Source organism: Notamacropus eugenii, chromosome 5, assembly GCF_028372415.1.
Source record: "Notamacropus eugenii isolate mMacEug1 chromosome 5, mMacEug1.pri_v2, whole genome shotgun sequence".
Lineage (NCBI taxonomy): Eukaryota > Metazoa > Chordata > Mammalia > Diprotodontia > Macropodidae > Notamacropus > Notamacropus eugenii.
The window spans coordinates 184,576,444-184,603,071 of NC_092876.1; the positions used below are offsets into that span (position 1 = coordinate 184,576,444).

At 36.5% G+C, this 26,628-nt stretch overlaps 1 protein-coding gene across 4 annotated transcripts in view; it reads right to left on the reverse strand.

The window, feature by feature from the left end:
- The window catches only part of NCAPD3 (non-SMC condensin II complex subunit D3), a 126,703-nt gene that overhangs the window by 98,265 nt on the left and 1,810 nt on the right, over positions 1-26,628 (reverse strand). For all 4 annotated transcript variants that reach the window (XM_072611630.1, XM_072611629.1, XM_072611627.1 and 1 more), the window contains 8 exons: positions 21,507-21,661; positions 20,031-20,193; positions 15,185-15,369; positions 11,179-11,346; positions 10,998-11,059; positions 10,732-10,819; positions 7,761-7,894; positions 4,027-4,099 (listed from right to left, as the gene is read on the reverse strand). In XM_072611630.1, the coding sequence (XP_072467731.1) occupies positions 4,027-4,099; positions 7,761-7,894; positions 10,732-10,819; positions 10,998-11,059; positions 11,179-11,346; positions 15,185-15,369; positions 20,031-20,193; positions 21,507-21,661 (1,028 nt within the window). The remainder of the gene's footprint in view (positions 1-4,026; positions 4,100-7,760; positions 7,895-10,731; positions 10,820-10,997; positions 11,060-11,178; positions 11,347-15,184; positions 15,370-20,030; positions 20,194-21,506; positions 21,662-26,628) is intronic.

Consider the following 26,628-nt stretch of genomic DNA (forward strand, 5'->3'; position numbering starts at 1 on the left):
AAGAGATCCCAAAAGGAAAACTCCTAGGAATATTGTAGCTAAATTCCAGAGTTCCCAGGTCAAGGAGACAGCCAGAAGCAGCCAGAAAGCATTCAGAAAACAAAACAAAACAATTCAAGTATTATGGAAATACAATCAGAGTAACACAAGATCTAACAGTTTCTACATAACAGGATCAAAGGGCTTGGAATATGATATTCTGCAGGTCAGAGGAGCTAGGATTAAAACCAAGAATCATCTATCCAGCAAAACTGAGTATAATACTTCCAGGAAAAAATGGAGTTTCAATGAAATAGAGGACTTTCAAGTATTCTTGCTGAGAAGACCAGAGCTGAATGGAAAATTTGACTTTCAGATACAAGAATCAAGAGAAACATGAAAAGGTAAACAGGAAAGAGAAATCAGAAGGGACTTGGTTACAGTTGAACTGTTATGGAAAGATGATATTTGTAACTCATGAGACCTTGCTTAGTATTAGAGTAATTGGAGGAAATATAGATAGACAGATAGAGAGAGAGAGAGAGAGAGAGAGAGAGAGAGAGAGAGAGAGAGAGAGAGAGAGAGAGAGAGAGAGCTGTAGACAGATGGCACAGCATGAGTTGAATATGAAGGGATGATACCTAAAAATAAAATTAAGGGATGACAGAGGAGAAAAAGAATGGGATAAATTATCTCACATAAAACAGGCAAGAAAAAGGTTTTACAATGGAGGGGAAGAAGAGGGAAGTGAGAGGGAATGAGTGAACCTTACTCTCATCGGATTTGTCTTAAGAAGGGAATAACAAACATACTCAATGGGGTATCTTAACCTACAGGAAAGTAAGGGGGAAGAGGATGGAGGGCAGGGAAATGATAGAAGGGAGGACAGATTGGGGAAAGGGGCAGTCAGAAGCAAACACTTTTGAAAACGGACAGGGTCAAAGTTGAAAATAGCGTAAGTGGGGAGTGGGATAGGATGGAGGGAAATATAGTTAGTCTTTCACAACACGACTATTATGGAAGTGTTTCGCATGACTATACATGTATAATCTATATTGAATTGTTCTCAATCTTGTGTAAATGAATGTTGAAATCTAAAAATAAATATTTTTTTAAAAAAGGTTTACAAAGTGCTTTACAAATATCTCACTTGATTCTCACAATAAGAGGGTGAGATAGGTGCTATTATTACCTTCATTTTACAGAGGAGGAAACTGAGGCAGACAAAGGTTAAGTGACTTGCCCTGGGACATATAGCTAGTAAGTGTCCAAGGCTGGACTTGAACTCAGGTCTTCCTGGTTTAGTTTTATCCACTGAGCCACTTAGCTGCCTCTAATTTTTTTTTTTGCATGAAAAAGCAATTTTGAACATTTGTTTTTTAAAACTTTTGAGTTCCAAATTCTCTCCCTTCCTCCCTCCCCACCCACCCTCCTTGAGAGGGCAAGCAATTCAATATAGGTTATACATGTGCAGTCATGCAAAACACTTCCATGATAGCCATGCTGTGAAATACTATTTCCCTCCATCCTATCCTGTCACCTCTCCCTGTTTATTCTATTCTCTCCTTTGACCCTGTCCCTCCTCAAAAGTGTTTGCTTCTGACTACCCCTCTCCCAATTTGCCTTGCCTTCTATTATCCCCCTCAATGCCTCTTATCCCTTTCCCCACTACTTTCCTGTAGGGTAAGATAGATTTCCATACCTAATTGAGTATGTATGTTATTCCCACCTTAATCCAAGTCTGATGAGAGTAAGGTTCACTCATTCCCTCTCACCACCACACCCCTTCCCTTCCACTGTAAAAGCTGTCTTGCTTCTTTTGTGTGGAATAATTTACCCCATTCTACTTCTCCCTTTCTCATTCTCCCAGTATATTCCTCTCTCCCTCTTAATTTTGTTTTTTTGGTTATCATCTCTTCATATTTAACTCACCCTGTGCCCTCTGTCTATATATATTCCTTCCAACAACCTTATACTAAGAAAGATCTCATGAGTTAAATATCATCTTTCCATGTAGGAATGTAAAAAGTTCAACTTTAATAAGTCCTTTATGATTTCTCTTTCCTGTTTATCTTTTCATGCTTCTTTTGAGTCTTGTATTTGAAAGTTAAATTTTCTATTCAGCTCTGGTCTTTTCAGTAAGAGTGCTTGAAAGTCCTCTATTTCACTGAACGTCCATTTTTTTCCCTAAAGGATTATATTCAGTTTTGCTGGATAGGTGATTCTGTATAGGTGCTGGATAGGTGTTTTAAACCTCCAGATCTCTTAATGAAGAAGCTGCTAATCTTGTTATCTTGATTGTGTTTCCACAATACTTGAATTGTTTTTCTCTGGCTGCTTGCAATATTTTCTCCTTGACCTGGGAACTCTGGAATTTGGCTACAATATTCCTAGGAGTTTTCCTTTTGGGATCTCTTTCAAGAGGCATTTGGTGGATTCTTTCAATTTCTATTCTACCCTCTGGTTCTAGAATATGTGGGCAGTTTTCCTTGATAATTTCTTGAAAGATGATGTCTAGGCTCTTTTTTTGATCATGACTTTTAGGTAGTCCAATAATTTTTAAATTGTTTCTCCTGGATCTATTTTCCAGATCAGTGGTTTTTCCAAGGAGATATTTCACATTGCCTTCTATTTTTTCATTCTTTTGGTTTTGTTTTATGATTTCTTGATTTCTCATAGAGTCATTAGCTTCCATTTGCTCCATTCTAATTCTGAAGGAATTATTTTCTTCAATGAGCTTGTGAACCTCCTTTTTCATTTGGCTGATTGCACTTTTTAAGGCATTCTTCTCACTGGCTTTTTGGACCTCTTCTGTCATTTAGTCTAGTTTATTTTTTAAGGTGTTAGCTTCTTCAGTATTTTTTGGATCTCCTTTAGCAAGTTGGTGACTCGTTTTTATTATTTTTTTTGCATCACTCTCATTTCTCTTCCAAATTTTTCCTCTAGCTCTCTTACTTGATTTGCAGTCCTTTTTGAGCTTTTCCGTGACCTGTGCACCAATTCATATTTTTCTTGCAGACTTTGGATGTAGGAGCTTTGACTCTGTTATCTTCTTCTGGATATGTTTTGATCTTCCTTGTCATGAATGTAAGATTCTATAGTCTGAGATTTTTCGCACTGTTTGCTTATTTTCCCAGCCAACTGACTTTTTAACTCTTTTTTAAGGTAGGACTGTGCTTCCAGTATGGAGGGGGTACTGTCTCAAGCATCAGGGGTTTTTATGCAGCTGTTTTCAGAGGTACTTCTCGGGACCTGTAAGTTTTCAGTTCTTCCAAGGTGGTATGATCTAAGGAGAGGTACTTACTCCTTTTCTGGCCTGTGCTCTGGTCAGTGAGTGATCTTGGAACTGTTAAGAGGGTTCTCTCTCCACCCGCTGCCACAAAGTCTGCTATGCCAGTGGTCCTACTTATCCCAAGACTGCCACCTAGGACTGCAAACCAGATCCAAACATGGGCAAAGCGAGAGAATTCTGCCTCAGTACCAGCAAAAGATTCCTCCACCGTCTGTGGGCCAAGAGCTCTAGAAGCAGCCACTGCCATCGCTGCCACGGAGCTGCACTGGGGCTGGTCTGCTGTTCTCTCTCACCTAGGTCTGACAGACCTTTTAGGGTGTCTTTGGTGTTTGTGGGTTGAAAAGTTGGGAAACCATCTCAGCTGTCAATGATTCAGTCCCCTCAGGACTGCTCTAGGTTTCCTGGGGCCCAATCTGTGTGGCCCACACTGCTCTCTGCTCCTCTGCCAGCCCAGTGCAACAGACATTTCCTGTCAACCACCCAAGTTGTCTTGGGCTAGAAATTTGATTCACTCTCTTTTTGTGGGTTCTGCTGCTCTAGAATTTGTTTAGAGCCATTTTTCCAGGCATTTGAAGGGGTTTGGGGGAGAGCTCAAGCAAATTCTTTTTTTATTCTGCCATCTTGGCTCTGCCCTGCCTCTAATTTTTTTCTCAAAATAGTTTTGAAAAATGCTTTTTGGTGAAAATATTGACTTATGTATCTGAACATCAAATTCCAAATATCATACGTAAATATGTACCTAAAGCAAACAGTACCTTGGAACAGATATGCTGCAGTAAGATACGAAGAACTGGAAATACAACTTCTTTTAGTTCATCCACTAGCGAACTATTTCAAACACAAAACAACTTTACTGTTAAATCCGAATAAAAGTTTTAAACACAAAAGTTTCTCTAGATCTTATTCTTGAAAACCGTTTACCCTACATTAGAAGAAAAAACAACAAACTTCCCCCACATTTGAAAAGACATCTCAATACAATACAGAGTTAAAAAACAGCAGTCACAATGGAGTTGGTGGCATTAAAACTCTGAAGAGATACCATCCAATAGACTAGTTTATTTATCTAGACAGAAAGAAGTAATAAAGAAGTTATATGCTCCTTTTTACTAGTTATTGGCCTACCTTTTTGAAGATTGAAGCTTTCACTGTAAAGCTACTCCCCCTCCTGATTCCAATAGCTTAATTTTTAAGGGAACTGCCTGGGGCATTCCAAGGTCAAGTGACTTGCTCAGGAGGTCACAGCCAGTATGTGGCAGAAGCAAAGCTTTCAAGATCTTTCTGACTCTGAAGCAAGTTCTCTACCCATGTTTTCATGTGAAATACAGTAAACCAGATGCAATAAACAGCTATTTTGTCACTGTGCAGTTTCAAAATATATTACCTTAAAGTCATGGTGATAACCATCACCATCAATTCCAATAGGAAAAGAGTAACCCATAGTACCACTACGTAGTAGTCAGTAAAACACTGACATTTTAATGGATTAAGTAACACTACTTCTTTGAACTTTGGTGTGTATTTGGTGAGCTGAATACAAAGTTATAATACACAAATTTGACCTTTCTTTAATACAAGCCGACTTTACCATCATTTATATGTCACTGTACTTCTGCTCTGATCAAGATTGACACACAATACTCTAGTCAGTTTCCCTCTTAGCTAAATATCAGACTAATTAATAATTAACTAATCAACTAACTTTGAGCAAAATAATCATAAAATCCCTTAAAATCAGTTTGATGGAGTGGTTTGATATATCTTTCTCCAATTAAAATCATTAGCAAGATATTTAATGAACTCTAAAACATATTCTTCAAAGGTATTCTTTAACCCATAGATCATCTACATGCTACACAATGTAAAAGAGATGTCAAATTCACCAAGGTTGTTCAAATCTGATTAAGCTGTAATTAGGAAATGATTACCAAAATAAATAATATAATACAACATAGATAGTATTAATTTGTGGTTTTCTATTTTCATTTGGCACCACTGATGTAATTAACCACTTTATATCAAAATGGTCAGAGGGGACCACTCTTCTAAAATGAGATCTCATTTAAAGAATATACATATACAATACATATATATGTGTGTACATATACACAAACATGTATATTTTATTGTGTATATATATATATATATATATATATATATATGTACAAAGATGTGTGCATACATGCAATGAAAACTAATACTAAATATAAACTATACTCAGTTTTATTATAAGGCTAATTTGTGGAGGAAAAAAGAATGATCTATAGGCAGATCAATTTCATATTCTAGGAATGTACACATATCAGTCCATCATTTTCTCTCCCCTTTCTCTTATCTCCACCTACAATAACAATTCAAAAAGGTGAATAAAGAAATATGTCAGGGGCAGTTAGATGGTGCAGTGAATAGTACATCAGCCCTAAAGTCAGGAGGAACTGAGTTCAAACCTATCCTCTGACACTTACTAGCTGTGTAAACCTGGGCAAGTTACTTAACCCCAACTTCATAAAAAAACAAAAAAAAAACAAAAAAAAACTCTTCTGACTAATGACGTATCTAATTTTTTAAAAAATTCACTTAAATCAAGAGCCAGAAGGTTACAAAACAACTCTGATATTTTCCTAAGAAAACCACATTCAATTTACTTCAATTTTATATTATAGTCAGATTTCCCTTGAAAGAGGAAAGGAATAAAAGAGACACAGAAAGGGAGAGGGATGGAGCTGAGAAAGGACCAACATAAAAGGGGAAGGGAAGACAAAGATAAGGATAACAGAAATACAAGGGAAAGAAAGAGGCAGAAATGGGAAAGAAAAAACTAGACCTAGGTAGAGGAAAACACAGGGCAGCTAGAAAGTAATTTCTGAGGAAACTTGGGTCTTCTGTCACATTCTACAATTCACTTGACTTGAGAATAAGTTATCATTAGTTAGTTCTGCTCTTTGAAAACAGATTAGATGATAAACTAAATGTTCACAGAAATTCAATTCCTTGAAATCCTAAAACCTGAGAAACTTTATTCTAAACAGAAAAGCCCCCACAATTCAACAGGGGGCCAGTTATTCTTTAGACTATGGCAATGGTAGCACAGCAAATTTATATTACTATGCTAAATAGAAACAAAAGTCCCATCTATACAAGAATATTGTTAACAGCACTCTAAACTTGAAATATGGCAAACAGTTAAAAAATGTGTAAAAGAACATTCCCATGTAGTAAGAAATTTAAGTGTGTCAGAGAAACTTGGGAAGATTTGTATGAACTCATAAAGAACAAAATAAGCAAAACCAAAAGAACAACATAAACAACATTTACAGCAATGTAAAAGTAAATATCACTAAAGGGAAGCTGAATGTCAAGTAATGGGAAAAAACCAATGAAGGTCCTCAAGAAGAAATACAGAATAGCTCCTCCCTCAGGAAGACAAATGGAGGACAGGCTATTGCATACCCTATTAGATAAAGTTCTATATCAGATATTTTTTATTAATTTGTCACAAGTGAGGGTTCAACTAGAGAAGAGGAGATATATGGATTAAACTTGTTGAAAATAAATAAAATCAAGCTGAAAGCATTGATCTGGCCCATCACCTGGAATATCCCCACTCCTAAGTGTCCCACTAAAGTGTCCCAATTAAATGGTCAGAGAAAGGACATGAACCTTCTGAACCGGGCTCTCTCTGAAATATCTCATTTTGATCTTCCTAGACACAACCAGGACAGAAAATTTAAGCTTGTGGATGCTATACACCTTTGTCCCACCAATACCACTGCTAGGAAAATATCCTAAAAGAGGGGAAGGTCACACATGTACAAAAATATTTGTATCAGCACTTTTTGTAGCAGTAAAGACCTAGAAGTGGGTTTGCAATGATTGCAGAATAGCTGACAAAATTATAGTACATGAAAATGACAAAACATTAATGTACTGTAAAGAAATGAGAAATGTGAAGAATTCTGTCAAATTTTAAGAAAGATAGAGAGTAAAATAAACAAACCAGGAAAATAATTTACAGAATAACCACAACAGTATAATGGAAATAACTAATGAAATACTTCAGAAGTATGATCACTAAAGTGACATTCATGAATCCAGAGGGCATATTACAAAGGATGCCTTTCCTATTCAGCAGAGAGATAGTGGATTCAAAGTATAGAATGGGAAAGACACATTGTCAGACATGGCCAGTTTATTTTTTTCTTTAACTCTCTGATTACAAACAACCATAAAATATGAATATAAAAAATATTATTATGTAGTAAGAAATAATAAATATGAGTGCTTCAGTACACTCAAGCAAGAGTCCTATGGAAGGAGGAAGGAGAGGCACAATAAGTCACTGGAAAGTGACAATGATGTAAAAAGAACATCAATGCAGCATTTAAAAAAACAAAACAAAATGTAGTAAGTAATAGAAATCAGTCATAGAGCCCAGAGACCTAAGACAGAGCAGTAAGGAGAGAAAAGATTCAAAGTGTTTGTACTTCACCTGATAAACTGTATTGCATGATTTCTGCTGCTGACAGTTTGTGAGGTGATATTAAGGGGTACACGGTGGGATCCTTCTCCTGCTTCAAACATGAGTATCACATTTAGCAATTGATGGAAGAGGCAAGCAATGACCTAAAAAAAGACAATAAGTAGTGTTCAAAAATCAAATACGTTAACAAAGTTGCCTAGAACTATATTCAAAAGCAGGAGAAAATAAGTTGGTTTTTTTCCTCTAATTAACATAAGAAACATTATTTCTCTGATCATCTTCAGGACCTAGACAAGGGCAAAAATGTGACTAGTAAAGTGTAAAAGAATCTTTATAGATAATAAGTAATGGTATTTTTCTGGTATTCCTTCCCACCCACATATATAGCACAGAATCTGACAGACAAGGAAGAACAGAGACAAACATTTATAAATGGCACAGAAGTGAGAGGCAATGTAGCACAGTAGACTGAGCACAGAACTTTGGAGTAAGGAAACATGGGATTAAATCCCATCTCATATACTTATAATCGATGTGACCATGGGCAAGTCACTTAACCATTCAGAGTATTTGTTTTCTTATCTGAGAAATGAGGATAACAGCTGCCCTATTTACCCCGTAGATTTATTATTTTAAAAAGTGCTGTGCAAATACAAAATCAGTGTATAAATGAGATATTGTTATTAGGATGGTATCAACACCCTCAGGTACAAAATGCAAAAGACTATATGTTGGACCTAAAAAGATACATTTTCATACCCATGTTTTTAAAGAATGTCTGAAAGGAAAAAAGGATTCGAAGTACAGAACTGTAAATAATTAGTAAATCAAGTATTTATGAAATGCCACCTTGGGGACATGCCCTGTGCTAAACTCTGGGAATACTAATACAATCCCTACTCACAAAGAGCATAAATTCTAATGGGAGGTACGACAAGTACATAAAAATATACACAGATGGCACAAATATAAATACAAATATATACAAACTGGTTCAATATAACGGAGTTTGGGAGGGAAGGAACTTGCAGCTGGGGAAATCAGGAAAAGCTTCACAGAGAAATCTTGAGATAAATTAAAAGAAAGAGGGCCTCTGAGGTAGAGATAAAGGGGCATTTTCAAGTGATAAGACATGGCAAGTACAAAAGGACAGGGACAGAAGATGGAGGGAGGACCAAAGAATGTGGATGGATCACAAAGTATGGAAGGGAGATTACTGTTCAATGAAATTGGAAAGATGACCTGGGGCAAGAGTCTGTTCAGGATTCCAAAGCCAAAAAGAAGAGTTTATATGTGATCCTAAAGGCAATAAAAAGCCACTGGAGTTGGTTGAGTAGGAGAGTAATATGGTCAAATCTGTCCTTAAGGAAAATTATTTCGGTAGTAGGGTGTAGGATGGACTGAAGTGAGACGAGATTTGAAGGAGAGAAACCAATCAGGAACTTGTGGCAATAATCGAGGGGGGAAGTGACGAGGGCCTAAACTAAAGTAGTAGCCGTCTGACTGGAGAGAATGGGTCAGATGCAAGAGATGATATAAAAGTAGCAATGATTTACCAATAACTGGGTATGTGGGATGAAGGAAATTGAGGAATTCAGAATAATGCTGAAATTATGAATCTGGGAGACTGGAAGGAAAGTGGTGCCTTCAAAATAAACTGATAAATATAAACGAGGGAAAGGTTTTGGAAGAAAGATGAGCTTAGATCAGGATATGTGGAGTTTAAGATGTTTTTTGAGACATTCAGTTTGTAATATCCAACAGGTAAATGAATATGGAGACTGGAAGCTCAAAGGAAAGACTGGGGCTAGGAGTTATCTGTGTAGAGATGAGAGTCAAAGCCACAGAAGATGATGAGGTCACCAAGACGTAAAGCATAGAAGGAGAAGAGGGCCCAGGGCAGAATCTCGGGGAATGCTCACATTCTGGGCACATAAGATGAATGATGAGTCAGTCAAGGAGACTGAGAAAGTAGTCAAGCCAATAGCACATGAATCAGGAGAGAGCAATGACAGGAAAAGCCAAAAGAACATGGTAGATGCAAAATGCAGAACATACATTAGGTATATTGATACTGGATGCCAACCAGAATAACATTTTAAAGCATATGTTATATAACTATCTTGTTTCCTTATAACGTCTCAATAGTCAGAGCAGCACTCATGCTTATAACAACACTTTCTTGGCAAAAATATAAGGCAGGACACAACCATACCAGATGTTTCCCAAAAGGCATTATTTAGGGAACACCCTAAATAATTGGCATTTATACATACCAGGTTTATTAATAGCTCCACAGAAAGGAAAATAAGATAGCTTGGTGATTATTTCTATTACTGATCAACTGGAAGCGTACAAGCAGAAGTACCAAATTGTCATGGAAACCTTGGGAACTGTGTGACTACCTATTTTTTTCCTTTGTAATATGTCAACAAATATTTTTATAAAAGCATGTCTTCGCTTTCTGGGAGCTCATCTGCTCCTTCTGTGTAATCCGCATTTGAAATAAAGGTCTATGTTTGAAACTGAACAATGAGCTGCTGCAGCTACCAAATGATATGCCATCGAACTAGCACTAAACAAAAGATCATGAAGGATATTTCAAAATTGTAATATACAAAATTATGTTATGTTAAAAGACCCCTAAATTTAAAAAATGCTTTTGAAAATTCAATTCAACAAACATTTATTAAACACCTACTATGTACCACGGAAGATACAAAGACAAAAAAACTCCCAGTTTCTGCACTCAAGGAGTTTACATTCTATGAAGGAAAAACAATATACACATGGAAAATTAAACGCTAAGTAGGTATCAAGTAATTTCTAAGGAGAAAGCATAAGTTTAATATGAGGGGCAGTTAGCAACATACAGAAAGCATAGTGAAGAGAGAGGGTAGATAAATAAATAAGAGAATGGTCTGAGGAGCTTCTTGATTTAAGTTAAACAGTTAATTAAGTAGATCCTGATTTCCTGTACCTTATCCTCCTCCCCATGAATAGGGGAACACAACAAATGCAGTCCATGATAGGCCAATTCTGGTATGTATTTTGCTTTGTCAATGTTCCTAGACCAAAAAAAGAAGTAGCGTTAACTAGTAGATATGATTATATAATTAACATAAAGACCCACCTCCTACTTCCACAAACCATGTTTAAATTAATTAATTGGATATGCAAATCAGAATATACACCAAAAAATGACTATGTAGTACCATTTTAAAGTGCAGCTATTTAAAAGCTCACCTGGCTTCTAAAGTCTGAAATCCATGAAGAACTGGTTCAAAACTGGTTAATCCAACTAAGATCTAAAAAAGAAGATACCAAGAAAAGATTTAATGTCTGACTGTTTACATTGATCAACTTGTTAAAAAACCAGATTACTAAAGGATGATATATACTTATGCCTCCTGGTCTCTTCAGTTACCTGTATACAATTCTGCACACACTGTGGCTTTTCTTTCAGGGGGAACTTGGGCAAAAGTCTTAAAAAATTCTTCAGAAGAAAGAAGATGGCATCCCGAATTTGACAAATGTCATGTACAGAAAAACTTATATCATCCTCATCATCCTCTTCTTCTAAGATTTCATCCATCTAGAATAAGAAATGAAAGGGGCATCACTTTTTACTTAAGGTCAACTACTTTATCCCAATGGACTAACAAGAAAAAGCCAGTAAAGAAAGAGTGGTAGTTGAGACACTTCATTGTTAAGAGTTCCTATGTTTTTAGGGATTTTAAAAATAGTTTTTATTTTTTTTTTAACTGTATTTGACAAACTCTATTTGTCATAACCATCTCCATATACAAAGATGAGAAAGAAGATAGTTTGTGAAATCATGACTCTATTATACCCTAATTTTTTTTATTTTAGTTTTATAGGTGATCTGTCTGTCTGCTTCTCCCTCTGTGCCTCCTTACACATTCCCTTTTTTCTGGGTGGTGGTTTTGTTTTGCTTTCTAATGCTTCAATGATCCCCTTGCACTCTTGGATGGTATTCTGGGAATCTCTGGCCATGACCTATATATAGTACCTGGGATCCTGACTCTAGTTTTCACTTTCACTGGGGTCTGTGTTCAGAGTACTGGCAAGTTTCAGGCCTGTTTACATCTTCCAGATAGCACTGCTTTCTTCAAAACCCTCAAGACAGTTCAGATCATTGTGTTGCAAACTTTCAGAACCATTATGGACTTATTTCTAGACTCCCAGTCTGAGCTTTGCCAGTGACCATCCTCATGTGTGGGATCAGAGGGCCTGATGGTGTTCAAGGTCTGGAAATTTAGGTCTTCCTGCTCCATGCACGCAGTGCTATATGTTCCAGTACTGAGAATATTTCTAGTGTACTCTGGAAGAATTACAAGCACCATGCTGGCCACAGCTTTTGTGACAGGACTGCTTCCTTAATGCCTAATGACCTGGGTTGAATAAAGATACTTACTGGTATAACTCTTTGAATTTCCTGATCATTATTCAGTCTAGACTCTTTTTTTTTAATTCCAGTTGTAAATACCTGTGATAGAGCTGAACTGTTCTGTTCCTGTTCAATCTCTCTTAACCAGAAGTGAATTATTTGGCAGCCTGATGCCATTTATTACATTAATACATTAATTCATTCAATCAACAAGCATTTATTAAGTACCTGCTATTTGCCAGGCAGTATGCTAGGTGCTGGGGATACACATACAAAGAATTACAAATTTTTCACACATTCTACCTCTGTTTTCACTACCAACAACAAAGGTACCTGATAACTGGTCTTACTGACAGTAGTTTTGCTGACATTCCACCCTTCCCCACACTTTCTCAGTATCAATGTGATGGAACATATATTATCAGTGAGCCATGTACTAAGGCTGTGAAGTCTACTTAAGTTTTAATCAAAACCTATTTACCTAATTTGAATAAACTTTCAAATAAACCCCATTTCTTTCAAATATTCACTGTCATGTGCTAATATTAATATGTATGGTTGATTACATGATTCCTACTCTATACTTCTAAACAGAAAACTGCCTCTTTTTTTAATCCTAATTTACTAACAATGAATTCCAGGGAAACTAAACACCAAAAATGAGTAATGAATAAAAGAAGGATGACAAGTCTTCACTTATTAATTCACTTCAAACAAAAGGAAGGAAGTGTTGGTGGCTTACCCAAGTCAATCAACAGAAAACCTAGGGATCCACTATCAGAAGTGCATGGAGAAGGAGGTACTAACTGGATTTCAGAATTTCAGTTTCACAATAAACAAAGTGCCTACTGAATATTTCAAACTAGATGTTTTGTATATTTTAACATATTCAAAGATATTGAAAACTGAACTCATTATCTTTCCCCAGAAACCTATCCCTCTTCCAAATTTCGCTACACTTTCTACTATTCTTTCAGTCTTCCAGGTTCATAAACTCAGCATTATTCTCCATTCGTCACTCTCCTTCATTCCACATATCTAATTTTGCCATTTCTACCTAAACAATTTCTCACATCTGACCCTTTCTCTCTATTCACATCAGCTTAGTTCCAGCCCTGATCACTTCTTGCCTAAACTATTGCAATAGTCTCCTAATTGCTCTCCCTATCTCATCTTTCCCCATTCCAATCCAACCTACACACTGCTGCCAAAATGGCTTTCCCTAACGCATTGGTCTGACTATGTCAATGCACTATTCATATTTCACTATTCACTATAGATACTACAACTACTTACTTATATTTCCTGTATGATCAAATATAAACTCCCCATTTTGGCTTTTAAAAGCTTCCACAACCAGGTCCCAATCTATCACTGCTGCCTCATTACCCCCCCTCCTGCACCTTACAGTACAGCTAAACTAGCCTTCTCTCTGAACCACTCCCTGTCTTTGTGCCTTTGCATTGGTGATCTCCTATCACCAGAATGCATTTAGCCTTCATTTTCACCTCATAGAATCCATAATTTCCTCCAAGACTCAGATCCAACATTACCTTCTACATGAAGACTTTCTTGATCCCTCCACCAGCTTCCTAAATGACTTTCTATTAAAGTACCATTCATATAGTCTTTATATGCTTATATAGGTACATGCCATTTTCCAAAGAGAATGCAAGAATACTTGAGAATAAGAATTTACCATGTATGTGTGTTCATCCTTCATTGCTGAAGAAGACCAAAGAATTTACCATATTTGTATCCTTAGCACCAAACCATAGTGCTTGACAAAGGCTTAATAAAAACTTGCTAACTGTTACTCTGGTAACACAATGATGAGAATGGATGGCTGGAAGGAAAAGGACAACAGCAGGATTCCCCTAGCCCATCTAAACATCCCCACATAGCATTAATCACATCCTAGTGGCTATGTCAATAAAAACCATCTTTTATATCATCTCTGATACATAAATTGTTGGGGGTGTAAGCTCAGTTTTCATGTGGACAGTCTCGGGCAGGTAAAAGTGAGGACTTCTAAACCTCAGAGTTCTCACGAGGCCCCCCAGGGAACAGCTGGGGATTGAGGCATGAAACACGGGCTATCTCGTGCATTTCCACCTCTTCTCAGTGGGAAACTTGCTGGGGAGAGCATCCCACCCTTGAGATTGGTCTGTGGTCTGAGCACACCTGTTGTTAATTAGCTAGGGGCTGAGAGCACGCACGGTATTCACGTGCAAACTATGCGGCAGGAGAGCTTAAGTAGGGACAGGAAAGCCTGAAGGACTTCTTCTGGATTCAGAGTCCCCTCCGGGGGCTCTTCTTGCTGCGGGGCCCTTAGAGGGAAGAGGGTCCCTCCCCTCTTCCACTCCCATCCTCTTGCTGTATGATCCTTGCCCCTTGGGAGGAGGAGGATTCCTCTCCTCTGGGGAAGAATTCACCCTGCATATGGATACGTAACTAAGACCCTGAATAAAGCCTAACCCTTGTTTGACTCTGGAAAGTCTCTTCTCTCAATACGTTTATCCGGTTGGCCTCCGAAGACCTGCGAAAGGTGAGCAGACTCAGGTAGCCCATCGGCCTCTAGGCTGAACAATAAATCAGTAGCTTCTACATAAAAGTAATTGTAAAAATCATATACTATGTTTTGTTCAGTTGGCTTTTTGGGATTTTTAAAAAATTTGCTATTTTTACTATTCAATTCGACAAGCTTTTATTAAGCCTTTACTTGAGAAACACTGTGTTAGACAGTGGGAATGGACATAAAGACAAAAAATAGTCACTATCCTCAAGGAGCTCACATTCTCTTAGGCAGGGGAGTGGGGGAGTAGGAGACTGGAGGTAGGGGTGGCAGGGTAGAGATACAATATGTACACAGCTAAGTACAAACAAGGTAAGTGTAGCCTTATTAGCTGACCTGAAATTTTAAATTTTATATAATGATTATATAATTGATCATAGAGCTTTAAGCTAAAAAAGCCTCAAAATCCTACAATTACTAACATCTTTTAAATTTTCTTCTTCTTACCTCAAAGTCCTCTTTTCTGGGTGGTTTTCCTCTCTTTCTATTTCCTCTTGAATCAGATTGAGAACTCTTAGGATGTTCTTTTTTTCTTTTCCTACTCAAGTTAGATTCTTGAGGCCAGCTCTTTTTCAGAATCTGAAGACATTTGTCAAACATCACTGGATGGAACACTTGATTAGCTATGCTACCTGTTCATAAAGAATAAAGCAGGTTAGGATTTAATTAATCTTGACATATGTTCAATTACATTACAAATGAATTTTAAAAAAAAAACCAAACAGTAAGTTTGCAATTCGTTTTAAATAACCAAGAAAACTGTACATAGTAGAGAGTTGGCCTGATTTCAAGATGTGCTCATGATCCATACTACTTGGGTGAATCTGAGCAAGGTACTCAAACTTTCAGTGTGTACTATCAATTCTCTAAAACTATAACTCACAGTGAAAATGCTGACTTACAGTAATGACGTAAATACTTATATTCTCATCTGGAACACATTCAATACTTATCAATGATCCCAGATTTAGTTCCTATCCCTATCCTTTGAATAATTTGAATTGAGAAATTTGAGACCAAGGAAGAAAGCATTCACATTTGGTTTGCAGTTCACATATAACATGCAAATTTTCCTTGCACAGAATCTTGTCATAAATATTAAACAATAAAAAGGAATAATGCTAGAGCTAAATGTGTTTCTCTTCCATCCCTGAGAATCCATACTCAAGCTCTAGATTAATTTATCATCTGACATCCGGAGGGATCTTGGTACTTTTTTCCAAAGGCAATGATCTCTTAGTAGGCTAATCCAATGGCCTTTTTTCCTTTCTCATTCCCTTTGACCTCTCTGTAGCCTTTGCAACACCCTCTCAAATATGCTCCCTTCTGTCCTCCAGCACTGTCACCTCTCTAGTGCAGGCCTTTATCACTACACACCTGGATTGCACTGTAATAGCCTGCCTGAGGGTCTCCCTACCTTGAGTCTATCCTCACTCTGGTCCATCCTTCATTAAGCCACCAAAGTGATTTTCTTAGCATAGCGTTAACCATGTTACCTTCTACTGAGTAAGCTCCAGTGGCTCCCTTTTGCCTCTAGGATCAAATGCAAAATTCATTGTTTTGAATTCAAAGTCCTCCATAACCTGGTCCCCTCCTGACTTTTCCAGTCTTCTTACACCTTACTCCCAGTCAAGTACTCTTCCATCCAATGACACTGTCTCCTGTCTGTTCCATGAACAAGACACTCCAAGCCTACTGGTCTCCTTTAAATCAGGGAATCTCATCTTCTACAGGAAGTCTTTCCCATGCCCTCTTAATTCTAGCACCTCTTTTCTCTTTACTTTCTATTTGTCCTATATTTTGCTTATTTGTACATATTTGCTTACTTGGTATCTCTTCCATTAGATTATAAGCTCTTTTAAGGCAAGAACTGTCTTCTACCTTTTTGAATCTCCAATACTTAGCAGTGTCTGACATATAGTAGGTGATTAACAAAGACTTATTGACTGTCAGTTGATAAAATGACTATTCTCTCAATCCCCTCCTGACTTCTACTCCACTGAAACTACTCTAAAGTCATAAGTTACATACTTATCTACAAACCCAAGAACTACCTTTTTTCAAGTCCTTATCTACCTCTGATTCTGTTAAGTCACTTGGAATTTCTGAATATACGCTCCTACTGATTATTCTCTCTCTTTCCTTAAATTCAGAGCTTTGTTGCTGTTTTAGTCATTTTTATTCATGTCTTCCTGACCCCTTTTGGGATTTTCTTGGCAAAGATACTGGTGCCATTTTCTTCTCCAGCTCATTTTTACTGAGGCAAACAGGGTGAAGTTACTTGCCTAGGGTCACATAGCTAATAAGTGCCTGAGGTCAGATTAAACTCAGGATGATAAATCTTCCTGACTTCAGGCCCTGTGCTACATCAACAGTGCCTGCTAGCTGCCCTAATTCAGAACTACCATACTTTTATTTTTATTTTTTTGGTGTGTGTAGAATTTGCTGAGCATTTTTTTCTCTTTATTTTTAAAATAATTTGTTACAAGTTATGGCAATTCAGGCAGGTAATAAACAGAACATTATGGAAAAAAAGTTAATGGAAAAACAAAGCTTATCAATAAAAATTTTTTAAATGAACATAAAATTGTATCTAAATTTTCCTTTTTGTAGCCCCTTCCAGTGAGAACAGTACCAGCACAGAGCAAAGGTTTTAGTATCAAAAAAAGAGAAAAACATAATAGAGTATTAATTTTTTTAAAAAATATTTCACTGCATATTGATGCCACCTTCCTTCTTTGAGGATAGAGAGCATTTTTCATCATAAGTCTTTCAGACATCTTATATCTTTCTATTGCCAAGAATAGCTGTCACTCACAGCTGATCATCACACAATATTGCTGTTGCTCTATACAGAGTACATTTCACTTTACATCAGTTGGTTTAAGTCTTTCCAGGTTTTTCTGAGAGAATCCTGCTCATGATTTCTTATAGCACAATAGTATTTCATTATAATCACATACCACATTTTGTTTAGCATTACCAAATTTGATGGGTATCTCCTCAATTTCCAATTCTTTGTAAACAGAAAAGAGATACTATAATTTTTTTTTGTATATAGAGCTCCTTTATCATTTTGTTTTTTATCTCTTTTGGGATATAGACCTAGAAGTGGCATTATTAGGTCAGAGGGCATACATGGTTTTACAGCCCAACTCCATCAACAATGCAGTAATGTCTCATTTTTCCCACCATCCCTCCAACATTGGTGATTTTCCTTTTCTATCCTATTAGTTGATCTAATGGGTATGAAGTAGATCCCTGATCCTTTAACATAGATGGTGTTAAATGTTATCCTGACTATGGCTCCATGTTGCTTGAATTATTTCTTTCTGGATGCTTGCAATATCTTCTCCTTGACCAGAGAGCTAGTTATGAAATGAATGGTGCCCTGCAGATTGGATATACTCATGGAGAGACTGTGGCTTTAATGTTGGTGAGGTCTACAGCACTTGATTATGTTTCTCTACCATGAAGATGACATATGAACATTTTAATGGTGTTTTATCAAGTATCTTGTGCTTCAAGGGTTACTATGAGATTGTTGTAAATTTCAAGTGGTGTATTTATGAGAATTGTCATTTTTTCTGAAAAGGGGCTTTCCACTTCCATTCTTGGCAGAAGAACTTGAGATTAGCAGTTATTCCTAGCCAGGGAATGATATGTTGAGGTCTGAGGGGTACTGGGGGCGCCGAAATAGTGACATGCCGGGTCCTGCTCGAATGAATTTAACTCAGGCCTTCTTAAAGCCAAAGAAAAACAAAGTTTATTAAAGATTCACCATATTGGGTTGACTCTTAAGGAGCCTAAGCATTTGTAAGTCTTGTATTCACAAGTGGGCCAGATAGAATCTCATCTAGTCAGAGTCTGAGCTGGATTGAATCTGAGCCACGAACATACCTTTAAAAACTAATTATCTTTATACCTTTCTAACTATTTCTTGTCTAGTCCCTAATCTTCTTTACAACCAGTTGATGTTATTATTCCCCAAATGATTGTCCTTGGTCTTCTTCCCCTCTCCTTTGGCAATCTCAATCACTCTCATAGCTTCAACAACAAATTTTATACAGATGATTTCTAACCCTGACCTCTCTTTGGGCTCCAGACATCTTCACCTGCATGTTTTGCTGGCAGCTCAAATTCTACATAACCAAAAACCAGTTTATTTATCTTTCTCCCTAAACATGCTACTCCATTTGACTTCAATATTTTTATCCATGGTACTACACATACTACTACAGTCTTTCATGTTAAAAACTTTAGTGTTATCTTTGATTTTTTCTTCTCCTTCACCTCTTGTATCCAGTTACTGTGAGAAATGATTCATTTGGACCCCTATTTTATTCCAATCAGTATTAATCAGTTTGATGATTCCACAGAGGTAATAATTATAAGTTCTGTATATTAAGCCCCAGAGCTGTGAACTGCATATTGGAAGTTTACTTGTTTAATGAAAGGAAGCTAACTACAGTCCCTCCACGTTTGTTTTACCTTGTTATGGTGACCACGGGTGGCAGAGGTGATTCAATTACATGGAAAGTCTCCCAACTTATTTTTGTACCTCCGGACCAGTATCTCTTGTCCAACATGAGCATGTGACTATCTCATGACCACTAAGTGGAGATGCCCCATGCTCTGTCCACCACTCCAAGACCATGCTACTGACATAGCATTTGTGATACATCACTTTTTGACCTGTGGAGCAAGGACTATCCACCAATGGGATTCTGTATTTTGTATATTCCCTCTAGAGTGTTCAAATATCAAACATGGTATCAAGTTTTATAAAAATAAGGCCCCAGAAGAAGGGGGCATCTCAGATCATGAGCAAGATTTGAAGTACACTTCATTAGAGGGGACCATGGACCCTTTAATAAAATGTCATTGGCTCAGTGTTCTGCCTCAGTTTCTTTTATTGTAGGTTGGACAATTTAAAATCTCACATTAAAATATCTTGTAAAGTTCATAATCTCACATATATCCTCTATTTCCATCACCTCTCTATTAGTATGAGGTCTTGTCACCATAAAAATGGACAATGGCAGCAGCATCTTATTTTCCACCTCCACTCTTTCCATTTTTCCAATCAATCAGTTATATTGCTCAGGGGGAGGGGAGCGGGAGGGGAGGGGAGGGAGAGGGGGAGAGGAGGGGAGGGGGAGGGGAGGGGAGAGGAGGGAATTCTTTATTTTCAAATGAGGAATTAAGAAAACAAGGAACACTTGGGTTGTAAGAAAAAATGCAGAAAGACAAAGTAGTAGGAGATATGATTGATTACATAACATTCACTCACCTGGAATTTCAAGCAATAAAAAGTAAAGCCCAGCAGCATGCAGACCATATTCTCGATTCTGCATGGTGGCATTTTTCTTATGGACTGTTTCAACAAAGTGATAGAAAAGGGCCACAAGTACATTGTGAGAAATATTGTTCTCCTTAAAGATGGTCCAAATACTCTTAAAAAGAAAAAAAGAAAAGTCAGGAGTTGGAGAAAATTTTTAAAATTAAATTTTAAGTGACTTTTGGAAAACTTGCTACTTTACAGAGGTAGGGACTGGTCAATCTAGTCCCTCTTTTATCATCTGCAAGTTACCAGCAGATAACTACAACTACAACTACCACTTCAATACATCAACTGAAGAGAGGGGTAAAATACCCCCACAAAGTAATAATTTCTACCATTTTGTCCTCCAGGTGTCCAGAAGTTATCAAAGTGAACCTCTCGAATGAAATCCAAGAGATCTGAAGAACTCAACCTGGACCTTCTTGCTTCCTTATAGAAGTAAGATAAATAGCAGTTAATTGAGCTGGCACAAAGTTTGTTGGGTTTTTTTAAAATTAATTTTACTTAAGAGCTTTATTTCTGAAAAAGCTATATATAAATCAAATATTTTAAAGGTATTTAATCTTCATTTCTGATTGATCTGCAATTTTCAATGGTTCATAATACTAAGTTTCTCTGTCCTGTTTCTTTTATCTTACCTACTCCCTTAAGTAATCAATGATATCCAAAACAATGCTAGGAGCACTTGAACATCTTGACAATTTCTTTTAAAAAGTCTTTGTGTAAATCAGCCAGTGATTATAATCATCATTCATCTGTTTAGGGAGTTGTATCTTCTTAAAGTGAAGGAAGCAAAAATGTTTTGCCATTTGGATTTGGATTTTTTTAAAAAGAGAGATATATGGAACGTTAGAAATAATCTCCAGGGATTCTTAACTTGGGGTCTGTGAATGGATTTTAAAAATATTTTGAAATCATATTTGAATATAATTAGTTTCCTTTGCAATTCCACGCATTTTGTCTTAATAATTTTAAAAAAATCATTATTTTGAGAAGGGGTCCACAGCTTCGCAAGACTGCCAAAGGGATCTGTGAGACAAAAAAGATTAAGAACCCCTGATCTAGTTCAATGACTTCATTTTATAGCTGAGAAAACAATGCAAGAGAGATTAAATTACCAGCCCCAAGCTAGATGAAATTATCACATATATCTTTCTAGACTTGTGCTCTTTTTCACATTGTTTATTTTACTGTTGTATTTTGAAAAATTGTTATTGCTTTGAGTTCCTTGAAGAGCTAAGCACTGTGCAAAAAAAACCACAGGGAAATACGTAAAGTCTACATAAGACCCAATGGCTATACCCATAAAGTTTACATGTCTTTCATACAATTGCTACAGTATAACTTATGTTACTTGAGAGAGTTACATTTTTAATGTAACAGCCATTTAATTTCAAACCTAAAAATGATCAGCATGTTTTTTACCTCTGTGGTTCCATGGTCTTGATTAGCAAAAGGAAAAAGGTTCTCATAGAGTTCGGTGAACGCATATAGTCCATCCTCTGTGATCTGCGCTTCAATGTTGGGATCCAAAGGTTCAGTTTCCATGAAATCCAGTTCCCAGACTGTGTCTACCCATGCTGGTGGTAAAATATTGTAAATGAAATTAATCAGTCCTCAGCAGGAAGAAAATATTAACATTCTCTAGTGTAACATTTTCTGATCATGCTCAATAAAAGATTTTTTAAAAAGCATTGGTCATGTTCTTTGCTTACCTTTATGGTATTGGTTTACCACCACTACTCCCAAATAAAGGAAACACATTATGTGAAAATGATCATTGAAATAAAAAATTAATGAAATAACTATTTTAATGTCAACTGCTGCTATGCTATTGTGAGAAAGTTATTTTCTCCCTTCTATGGGGGCAGGGTCAACCAGAATTCTAGATCATATTATGCTATATTCAAAAGCACAAATAGAAAGCTATTTTCAAAACAAATAGTGTAAAGTATCAACAGTTCTGTTTAAAACTTAGTAGTCAGTTTACTTTAACTAACTGAAGCAGCAAAGAATGATCAATCTGGTAGAGTAATAAGGGTCATAAAAGGTACTTCTGGTGTTCCTTGGTAGAAGTCAGGTTAATGTAATACTTCACTGCTGCCAAGGATATTGTGTAGTGCTAGGACCTACAAGAACTCATTAATGTTGAGCAAGCGCTAATTAATCAATAGAGTTCTTACTAAGAATAATAACCAGAGTTCATATTTATGGAGCAAGACTTGACGTACATTATATCATTTGATTCTCACAATCCTGGGAAGTAGGTATAAAAATTATTATCCACCTATTATAGGCAAAATGCCATCCACATCCAGAGAAAGAACTATGGAATCAGAATGCAGAATGAAGCAGATTATTTTCTCTTGTGTTACATTTTGTTCTGTTTTTTTCTCATGGTTTCTCCCATTTGTTTTAATTCTATGTAACATGACTAATGTGAAAATGTGTTTAATAAGAATGTATGTGGAACTCATATAAGACTGCAAGCTGTCTCAAGGAGGGAGAAAAGAGAGAGGGGAAGAAAATTTAAGACTTATGGAAGTGACTGTCGAAAACTGAAAACAAATAAATTAATTAAATTTTTAAAAAATTAAAAAATAAAGTGGGGGAAAAAAAGAATTTATTACAAGAATTACAAAGTATATTAAGTTTCGAGAAGACTCAGTCCCGACGTTACACCCTTAAAGACAGCATTTATTTGGCGAGTAGGAATAATGAGATAAATAATTTGCAGATATATAACCAAAGCACACAATACTGTTACATGGTAACAAAGGGCTTCATCAAGGGCATAAGAGTTAGGCTTTAAAGGATGTTGAGCATGTAAAGAATATGAGTAAATGACAACCTCTTCAAAAACTGTTTAAACTGTTTAATAATCAAAGAAGCAACAATGAAAACAACTTTGCAGTGCTACTTCATGCCCACCAAATTGTCAAAAACAGTTAATATTAAAATTCAGCGTTGCTGGAAAAACAGGTCCCAATGGACAGAACTGGAAGGCGATGCATTTTTTTTTAGACAGCACCCTAGCAACACAATAAAAATTATAAACTGATCATAACCTTTGACCCAGTGATCCCACAACTGGGACTACATCCTAAGTATGCTATTACTCAAATCTCAAATGGATTTATGATCTCAATGATTCAAAAATTCTCACCAATGATGCAGATAGAAACTCATCCCTGCTTTTCCATCCCTCTTTTTCAACTGTCATTCATATCCTCTCAAAAATTCACCACCAAATGCTACTATAAAAGGAGGGTGAGGGGCAAAATTTACAAAAATACTCACAGTTGCTTAATTTTTAATAGTTAAAATCTGAGAAACAACCAAACGATGCATATCCACAAACTGGCAAATGGCAGAACCCACTCTAGCATAACAATGTAACTGACTACTACCACTATCTTCAAAAAATGTCACATATGAGGAATATGTAAAAATGTATACACATTTTATATAAATATATAAACTAATGAAATATATAAAGCAGTGAAAATAAGGAGCAGAATACAAAAAATGAACACTACACTAATTAATTAATTAATGCTCCCTTTAAGTATACACATCATATATTTACGTGTGCGTATGGGGTGGGGGGGAATAATACAAATCTTTAGAAGGGGCAAGAAAAGAGATCACGAAAAAGAGTAAAGGTAATAGTACATAACGGATAAGCATGCTAGACTTGGAGTCAGGGTTTAAATTTAATATTTAACATTTACTAAGTTATGTAACCCATGGACAAGCCAATTATCTTCTCAAACTCAATTTCCTCATCTGTAAAATGGGATACCATTTGTAGTACCCTATTTCACAGGATTACTGAAAGTTCAAATGAGATAACGTATGTAAAGATCTTAATAAATCTTAAAGCACTATCTAAATGTCAGTTATTGCTAACATTTACGTTTTCATTTTTCTGTAAATAATTCAGATTATGTAATTTATATTTTAATTTAATAACTTAATTTATATTTAATTTAAATTTGCAATTTAATATTTTCATACCACACAGAGATATTGTATTGAATCGGCAGGAGATGCAAAGATGCTTTGGGAAGTTCAAAGTGTTCTACAATTATGATGTTCCTTCAGTTGTTCAAGCCTTCTGTCATTTCCTCAGGATAGGATATTCCCTTCACAAATATAAATTACTACCTTTCCGTGCCTTAAGTGACAGTAGAGAACACTAACATTTCTGCTATATACATGAAATCCAATGGAAGTTGTAATTAAATAAATGGAAGGCAGCTCACAAATTCTATTTGGAAAAGCATATAAATGAGATGAGATGAAATTATATATTCAAAGGCAACAGATACCTCATTTCCTAGGACACTTGGTCTTGCTCATACTGGTTATTTGCACAAAAGCCACCACTGAGGTAACTACCTGAATTTTATGTGCCTACATGCACTGCAGAGAATGGGAACATGAGGAAATCTTCAGTATCTTTCACATTAAGTCAACATCTTCCTTATACTTAGTGACTTCAATGCAAAAGTAGGCATAAAGGAATGAAGAAAGAATGTGTGTGTGTGTGTGTGTGTGTGTGTGTGTGTGTGTGTGTGTGTATACAGTAGAACCTCAGTTTACAAGTAACCTGGACAAGGAAAAATTGTTTTGCAAAATCTGTTCTTGTAGAATGAACAAAAATTTGCAGTACATCATGTCTGGACTTGAACAGCTCAAGAAGGGATGATGCTCTACTAGGGCAATGGAGTTTTTTTTGAACCCATATAAGATTATATGCCATCCTGGGGAAGGAGAGGGGAGAGAAGAGGAGAAAATTTAAAACTTATGTAAGTAATTGTTGAAAACTGAAAACAAATTAATTTTTAAAAAACAACAAAAATATGTGTCATTAGATTCCTAGTCAAAAGTCAATGTAAAGAAAAAATTATCAATGAGTAAAACATGAAAGTGATTCTAAAAAACAAAAAGTGAAGGCAGCAGTGTCAGTCTTACTTTTAGTGAAAGTAGCACAAGAGAGAACACTCCCGACAACACTGAATTCCCTGATGTTCTCATAGAAGGAGATTTTCCTTCCAAGCAATAACCTCTCCTCCCTCTTGTCTCCCTCAGGCCAGCCACAACTCTTCTCAAACGTAAAGTGCAGGTTAATTTAGTTTATTTTTTGGTTTACATTGTGTACTAATCATTGCTATTGTATTTCAGGTGCATTAGGGACAAAAAACTTACTTAAAATTATAAATAATTATTTTTATATGAATATTTTTGGGGATGTGATACTGATTATCTGACTTTACATTATTTCTTATGGGAAAATTTGCTTCGCAATATGAACAAATCGCATGACAAACAGAATCTGGGAATGAATTAAATTCATAAACCAAGGGTCTACTGTATAAACACACATATACGTATATGTGTATGTATAGGTGTGTACGTATGCACGTACATACTTTCCTCAAGAAGAGCCAGAAAGCGAATAGGACCTGGCTGGCACTCAATAACATCATCCATTCCCCCACCCCCAAATTAAAGCAACTAAACATTAAAATAGGACTGACCTAGTTACTAAAGTGGGATTCATTTTAAAGATCATAAGGGCACAAATTTGGATCTGGAAGGCACTTTAGAGGTCATTTAGTCCAACTCCTCATTTTAAGGATGAGAAAACTGAGGCCAAGAGATGTTAAATGACATGCCCAAGGTCACAGTGGTAGTGATGCTGGCCTCCTAGTAATGCCAAGAACAAGATACTCCTTTATAGTAGCTCTAATTGCTATACCACCAGCTGCCTCTAATAACAAGTTTGGACAGATAGTTGGGGCCAGGTGGTAAAGGGCTTTAAAAGCCTAACAAAGGATTTCACTGAACCTCTAGTTTGTTTCAATGTGCCACTTTCTACATTAAGCATTGCCACTTGTCCCCAAAGTGTTAGCACCTTCCCCCAAAATTACTTCTTATCTGTTCTGTATATATTTTGTATATGTGTATCTATAGTGCCAGGCACTGAGAGGAAAGGAATAGCAGGGTAGAAAAATACAAGTCTTTGACCTTGCAGAATTTCCTGTCTGGTCTGAGGAGAAAACATGTTTACACAGGATATCTCAAAGTCTGAGGCTATTAGGGTTCAGTGACTTGCCCTGGGTCACATGGATGAGTCCAGATTTGAACTCAGGAAGATGAGTCTTTTTGATTGCAGGACAGGTGCTCTACTCTCTGAGCCACCTACAATATTACTAAGTGCTTACTATATGCCAAGCACTGCTCTAAGATCACACTCTAATGAGGGAGAGAAGCAAACAAAAATATACAAATAAGCTATATACAGAATAAATAGGAAATAATTAAAAGAGAGAAAGGCGCTAGAGTTAAGTGGTGTTGGAAATATGTGATTTTCACCGGGACTTAAAGGAAGCCAGTGGGGGGCAGCAAGTCACGTTAGCCATTTGGCTCAGTTTCCTCACCCGAAGATGAGCTGAAGAAGGTCATGGCAAATCACTGCAGTATCTTCGCCAAAAAAATCACAAATGGGGTCACAAAGAGTTAGACACTGCTTAACAAC